This window comes from Suricata suricatta, chromosome 12 (assembly GCF_006229205.1).
Source record: "Suricata suricatta isolate VVHF042 chromosome 12, meerkat_22Aug2017_6uvM2_HiC, whole genome shotgun sequence".
In the NCBI taxonomy this organism is placed as follows: Eukaryota; Metazoa; Chordata; class Mammalia; order Carnivora; family Herpestidae; genus Suricata; species Suricata suricatta.
The window spans coordinates 85,101,293-85,107,564 of record NC_043711.1 but is presented as its reverse complement, the minus strand read 5'-3'; the positions used below and the strand labels follow the sequence as shown (position 1 = coordinate 85,107,564).

The window sequence follows — 6,272 nt, the reverse complement described above, 5'->3', positions numbered from 1 at the left end:
ACGTAACTAGGGGCTAATTGGGGAAGGTGCCACGCACTGAGTGAAGCACTCCAGTTGCACAAAGCTCCTTTAGTCATATGACATCAGCAAGGTCATTATCTCTCTTCTACAGAAAAGGAGGCTTAGAGAACTTAAGCCACTGGCCCAATGTCCCTCACCCTAACCCAGTGGTGACAGCAGGTTTGCTTAACTCTGAGGTCTATGCACTTAACCATATTATACAATACTTCTTCTCTGTATGATATTCTACAACCTTCAGGGAATAGTGATCCTGGACACAACTTCAAAAGGGACATCCTTGAGATATGTGTGTCGCTTTAAGGGCCTAAGAATACTCATGTGGCCCACCTCCTTTTACGACAATTCCTCCCCTTCCCCACTGCATGCCGAGCCCATACTTTGAAGGCAAAAGCAGAGGGGCCTTCAGATATCAACAGGGCCTACTAACAGAGAAGAAAACGTGCTCACTTTTCCAGGCAATTCTCAGGCCTGTTAGGAAAGAGGCGAAAAGGACTGATGTAAAAAGGCCTGGAGAACACCCTAGCCGCCTTGTCAACAATGTTAGGGCCCTGGGGGTCCCACCGGCCCAAACGTACTAGAACAGACTCCCAATCAGGCCATCGTTCCTGTTACTCTCTTTATTCCAAAACAGATTAATTACAAATTTCAACTTTTCAAACGCAACATCTCACTGAGTTAGGAATATTCCCAGTCTCGCTAAGGCGCCACGCCAAAGAAACAGGATGTCTGGGCTCACAGGTGTGCGCTCTGTGTTGGGGAAATAGAAAAACAACAAGCAAATGTATAACCACAATTCTGACTTTTTTGTCTTTTTAAATAAAGTTTCTTCACTCCTCTTTATAAACTGTGAACTGTTCTTGACTCCTTTTCTTGATATTTATCTCAGCTTTCAAAATTTCCTGCTTTCTTCGGGCACTAGTGTGCTGTTCTGAAAGAAAATGGAGACAAACACCAAATTACTGCAGGTTTCGGTTCGCTGTTACAGTTCCTAACTGCTGACAACAGAGAGACCAAGGTCCTCTGCCATTTTAAAATCCTATTTATATAGGAATAATCATTAATCTATTAATTCTATTTATTTATGCCCCATCTCATTTCACCGGAGATTGTGAGACAGCTAGTTCAAAGCTTAAGCTAATGATAACTTAAATAAAAACAACAGCACAAACCTGACGACTAGGAAAGAAAGTGGCATGCAGAACTCTGACATGAGGTAATTCCGGGCACACCTCTCACAGTGCAAGGCCAGAAAGACAGTGCAAGTGTCAACCAGGGGAAGGAAAAGGAAAGCCTATAGAACGTCCATCTTCAATTTCCCACGCTCCGGGTCTGCCAACCAGCAAGGGCCCCTCATGTAGCTCAGACAACAACATTCTGGCCACTCAGTCATGACTGAGTCATGACTGGGACTCCAGTCACGTTCTTGCCAATGGTCAGCCTCAGTGTCTAAACCTAAAAATGGTTCTCAAAAATGGGACTCAGCTCACAGAAAAATTTAAAGAGGAGACAAAAATCTCTCCTTCTCTTTGTTACTTCTCCCCCCATGGCTGCCCTATCCTAGACTCTACGAACTGATGGGGAAACCTGAGAACGGAAATGACAGTGTGGACAGTCGCTGTGCAAGCAGGAGGGTAAAGCAGCAAACAGGCGTTTCGGGCAGCGCCAGCAAGCAGAGGCACCACGCCGACAGGCACGCCGTCCCTAGCAGGCAGTCACGCCCAGCGGTGAGGGCTGACGTCATGGCGACGCAGGCTTGCGGAATGGTACGCTCCAAACCAATTAACCCACGGTTCCAGGGGGCACCAAAGGCACAGAACTAATCCTGAGGGCTGAAGTGAGCCCCTAATCCCCTGCCAACATCCAGAGGTTCCCAGGTACACCGTGTGTGCTCCGAAACGGCCACATGGAGAGGAAGCACGAGTATGAGACAGAAGAGCTGAAAGGACAACGGCCCACCAGCCTCCTTGGCTGAGAAGTTACACCTTGATCATGCCTCATCGAATTAATGTCTGTCCTCGGATCAAAAGCACTTAGCTACCAGAGACTTTCCTCCAAAAGACTAGGCCCCGACATCTGAAGTCCCAACATGCACATGATCAAGCACCTTGCCTCTCTCTCAGGCAGTGCGATTTGGGGCTAACAGTAGCATGAGGAAGACTCTCAAAATAGCAAGAAAGAAAAATCAATCCAGAGTTATTTTGAAGAATTAAAGAGCTCAATATTTAGCAGAAAGGACCAGTTCTGAACTAAAATCTCAGAACAACTCTAATGCAGGACAAAACCAACGGGGTATGTTACAGAACGGGGGAGGAGACAAGGGACTGACGACCCGGTGGAACTTTCTGGAGTGTGGAAATAGTCTATATCTTAAACTGAGGTGGTGTTTCTGTGACTGTGTAAATCTGTCAAGATTCATAGATTGTACTCAAAAAGGGCAACTTTTACTGGATACAAATTATACCTCAATTAAATCTGAAAAAACAAAACCAGGACAAATGTAGTCTTTCTGTGCTGAGGATTAGACGTGCCAGCTTACGCTCACACATCAGTGAAAAGGTTCTACATTCCCTGCTTTTGTTGATCTCTCCAATCTGCAGAGGATTAAAAATTAGATGGCCCCACTGCCTTGGCAGGGAAAGCCATTTTTGCGGAAAGGGATCAGGGAACATGACTTGAAAATTCAAATACCGCCCTTCTATGTGCTGGTCTAGTACAGGTGTCAGCAGATGGTGCCCCACGGGCCAAGTCCAGCCCACCACCTGTTGTTGTAAACGAAGTTCTACTGGAACACAGCCGTGCTCATCTGTTTAGTCTATGGCTGCTTTCACGTTACGGTGACAGAGTTGGGTAGCTGTGACGGAGACCATATGGTCTGCAAAGCCTAAAACACCATCTTTCCAGAAAACTTTTGCTGATCCCTAGTCTAGAGGAGCTGATCAATGAAGCACATACTCTCTCCTTCCCTCTCTTCACCTTGCCTTCGCCTCCATCCTCATCCTAGGATTAATACCTAGGAAAATGGGTGATATTTCACTTGACATTTTAGTTCCACACGGAGCAGCCCTGAACTACTCCCTGAGTTCTAGAAACCGGGGTTCTGATGATGGCTTGAGCTATGGCCATTAGTCCTCCGTAATGGAGAGTCTCACCAACCCACACTAATTGGCCCACCCAAGGATTAGTATTACAAAAAGGCCTAGAAACAGTGACAAGGTGTGCCAGGATTTGCCCCAGGACCATCATTTAATGAATTTAGATGTTCTGAATGGGGTCCCCTTTCAAGAAGTCCAAGGATCCATCTGTCTTATCCTTAACTCTGCCTTCCTATAAACATAGAGAAAGGGGCTGCTGTCTATCAAGTACCCCACGGACACAGGAAGGATGGAGCCTAACGTAGTCAAAGCCAAGTCAAACTACCCCATAGGCTGGGCTCACTCAGGGAGTTTTGTTTTTTTGGCCCTGGTCCGGGAAGTTTAAAAATGGCCCCAAAATTCAGCTTTGCCTTGGGGAAGGTGAGGGGGAATGAGTGGGCTAAACACCAGATAAGAAACTGACATGCATGAGGTGGGCAAGATGGGAAGGGGCCCTGCTTCTGGACCAGTCCACCCTCCATCTTTACCGTAGTGTCCTATATTTTGCCAATCTACTGCTCTGCTCTGCAGCGATCCTGCCAAAGGAAAGAGGGTTTGAGAATCAAGAAAGGACAGTGGGAGGAGAAATAAGTTTGAGAAAAGAAATGGCAAACAACCAACCAGAGCTTCCGTTAGGGTCTATGATTTCCCTAGTGGCAGAGTGTGTTCTAGGACCCACGGCAGAATCTTCTGTATGAGGGTGTGTGCGTGTCCGTCTGCACGCATGCACAAGTGCTGGAGAGGGGACGTGGACCGTGGTCTCTCTCCCCAGAAAATGTACACAATTTTAGGGTTCCAGGTTAGGAACTCCTGCTAAGCAGGATCTAAATCAAATGGTTTCTACCCCACTGCTCCCCTGATTTTGTTCATCTTGTGCGGGTAACTTCTAGCAAAGACAGACCTCAACAGCGCACAGCCTTTTGGCTCCCTGGGGCCTGGACGGGCTGCTGCAAGGGAACAGGGCCCTGCTTAGAAAAAACAGCAGAGTCCCTGGCTCGTTCTCAGATGGGGTGCATAGCTGCCAAGTTAAGGCTCCTGGAAGGGCAGAGAAATGAACCGGCTGCCACTGGCGGTGCTAAGGGAAGCTCTGGGGGAACACGGATCCCTACAGGGAAGTGAGGGAGCACCTCGGGGCCAGGTCTCCACAAGGCGAGACACTCAGAAAGCGCACAATGGAGACTTGGGCAGGGATGAGACGGAGGCTCTCCCGCCTACTGATGGTCTCTAAGAAAGCCTCTCTGATCTGCCCAATTTAATTGGCAGACATGTTGGAGGGCGCACTATTGAGTTACATTCTTACAGCAAAAGTCCTGGAGAGGATAAAGCAGAGCACAGCTGAAAATGTTAACTTCCAAAGGTGAAAGCAATTCTGACCTTTTCTTACCGACCTCTATGTGGCTCAAATCACCCAAGTTCTAATGAAGTCGAATCAATGAGAAACACCTATGTGACATTTAAATTTGCTTCTCATCCAGGCTCGAAAATCAAGCTGCCAACAAGCTGCTGCCACGTTGAGGTCTGACCATTCGTGTGAACCTAAGGTTGTCTGCTTCTCAGGGATGTGGTAGAGCTACCGAGCAGGGCTCTTAAAGACCTGTGGCAGTTTGGGGGTGTGGGTGGGGATGGGAAGAGTGTGGACGTCACCCTTAGGAGGAAATGCCCCGAGAGTCTGCTAGGGGTTGTAGAGGATTAGCTCTGGGGCATGGGGAGGGGGGCTGAAAGGACTCCCTGTGGCAGCAGAGGAGAACATTTTTATGTAGCCAGCCCATTAACAATCTTCTGCCCCACATGATCTAATCCATTTTAAGCTTCATAAAGCAATTATTTTCTTCTCTTGTTCTAATGTGTCAGGACATAAATCACTGGTTTTAATACATTTAAAGCTGATCACCAATGCTCCTTTCTGACTGAAAAGGCTGGATTAAGGTGTCTCACTTGCCCCTAAGGATACGAATCGGTCTGCCACACACACCCCTTGTTCAAAGAGCTGGGTGAGCAGAGCTGACAAAAATGTTTCTGATTCCACCTCGAGTCCCTGGCCCACCCCTAGCCTCACCTCTTGAGTGCCTGCTGGGCCAGCATCCGATTGCCAGCCAGGAACGTCACACTGCCCAAGATGGCCAGGTACTTGAGGGTCTGGAACATGTTGAGCTGAGTCCAGTAGACATACATGAGCCCCAGCATGGCTATAGGAACAGAGGTCACGACGGCCAATTAAACAAAACAGTGGCAATGATCTGGGGCACAGGACAGTTAGGAACAGTAACTGCTGGATTCTGAAGAGGTCTCTATTTCTAGACCAGCTCATTTTATTCCTTTTATCTGATGCCAGAAAATTAATTCAATATACTTACCTTGGTTACCAAGAAATTCAGAGGTAAAAATCAGATGTCATCTACCTAACTATCTACCATGTTCCAGCTCACATCTGTCCCCTTTAATGTAGGTTTTTAAAATTTTTGTTGTTGTTTTTAAACATTACTATCATATTATATTTGGGATTCATTTTATTTTTTAAATTCTGAATGGAAGCATGCAGGAGTAAATAAATGAATAATTTCCTTTCAATTAAAGAAAGATTGTTAAGGGAATTTTGCCAATTGTGAGTAGGAAGGAAGCAGGAGGCACTGAGGAAGAAGGATTAGTGAAAAGGGCTCAGGCCTGGGCACTAGGAGCCCTGGGTTCTAATCCAATGTCTTCCTTGCCCAGCCACTTCCATTTCTCTGAGCCTACACGCTCTCGCTTATTGAACGGGGGATCGTAACTGCTGCCCTGGGCACCCTCATCACAGCTGTGAGGCAAATCAAATGAGGGAGGGGCGCCTGGGTGGCTCAGTTGGTGAAGCATCCAACTTCAGCCCAGGTCATGATCCCACGCTTTGGGAGTTCAAGTCCCGCGTCAGGCTCTATGCTGACACCTCAGAGCCTGGAGCCTGCTTCAGATTCTGTCTCTCTCGCTCTCTCTCTCTCAATGCTCCTCCTCCCTTGCAACTCTGTCTCCCAAAAATAAATAAACATTAAAAAAAAAGAAAGAAAATCAATGAGGGAATGTGCACAAAAAACACTCTGGCAAGAAAAGTCATGGCTTTTAAACAAATTTATATTCAGGTTCTATTCTCAG

The 6,272-nt window shown here is 47.0% G+C and overlaps 1 protein-coding gene across 2 annotated transcripts in view; it reads right to left on the bottom strand.

The window, feature by feature from the left end:
- Positions 1 to 623: 623 nt before the first annotated feature.
- Positions 624 to 6,272, bottom strand: part of RPN2 (ribophorin II) — a 57,798-nt gene continuing 52,149 nt past the window's right edge. The window contains exons 16-18 of one of the 2 annotated variants that reach the window (XM_029916802.1): positions 5,209 to 5,338; positions 3,641 to 3,688; positions 624 to 949 (exon numbers count right to left, since the gene is read on the bottom strand). In XM_029916802.1, the coding sequence (XP_029772662.1) occupies positions 937 to 949; positions 3,641 to 3,688; positions 5,209 to 5,338 (191 nt within the window). In that variant the 3' untranslated portion in view covers positions 624 to 936. The remainder of the gene's footprint in view (positions 950 to 3,640; positions 3,689 to 5,208; positions 5,339 to 6,272) is intronic. The other variant, XM_029916803.1, reaches the window with a different exon arrangement.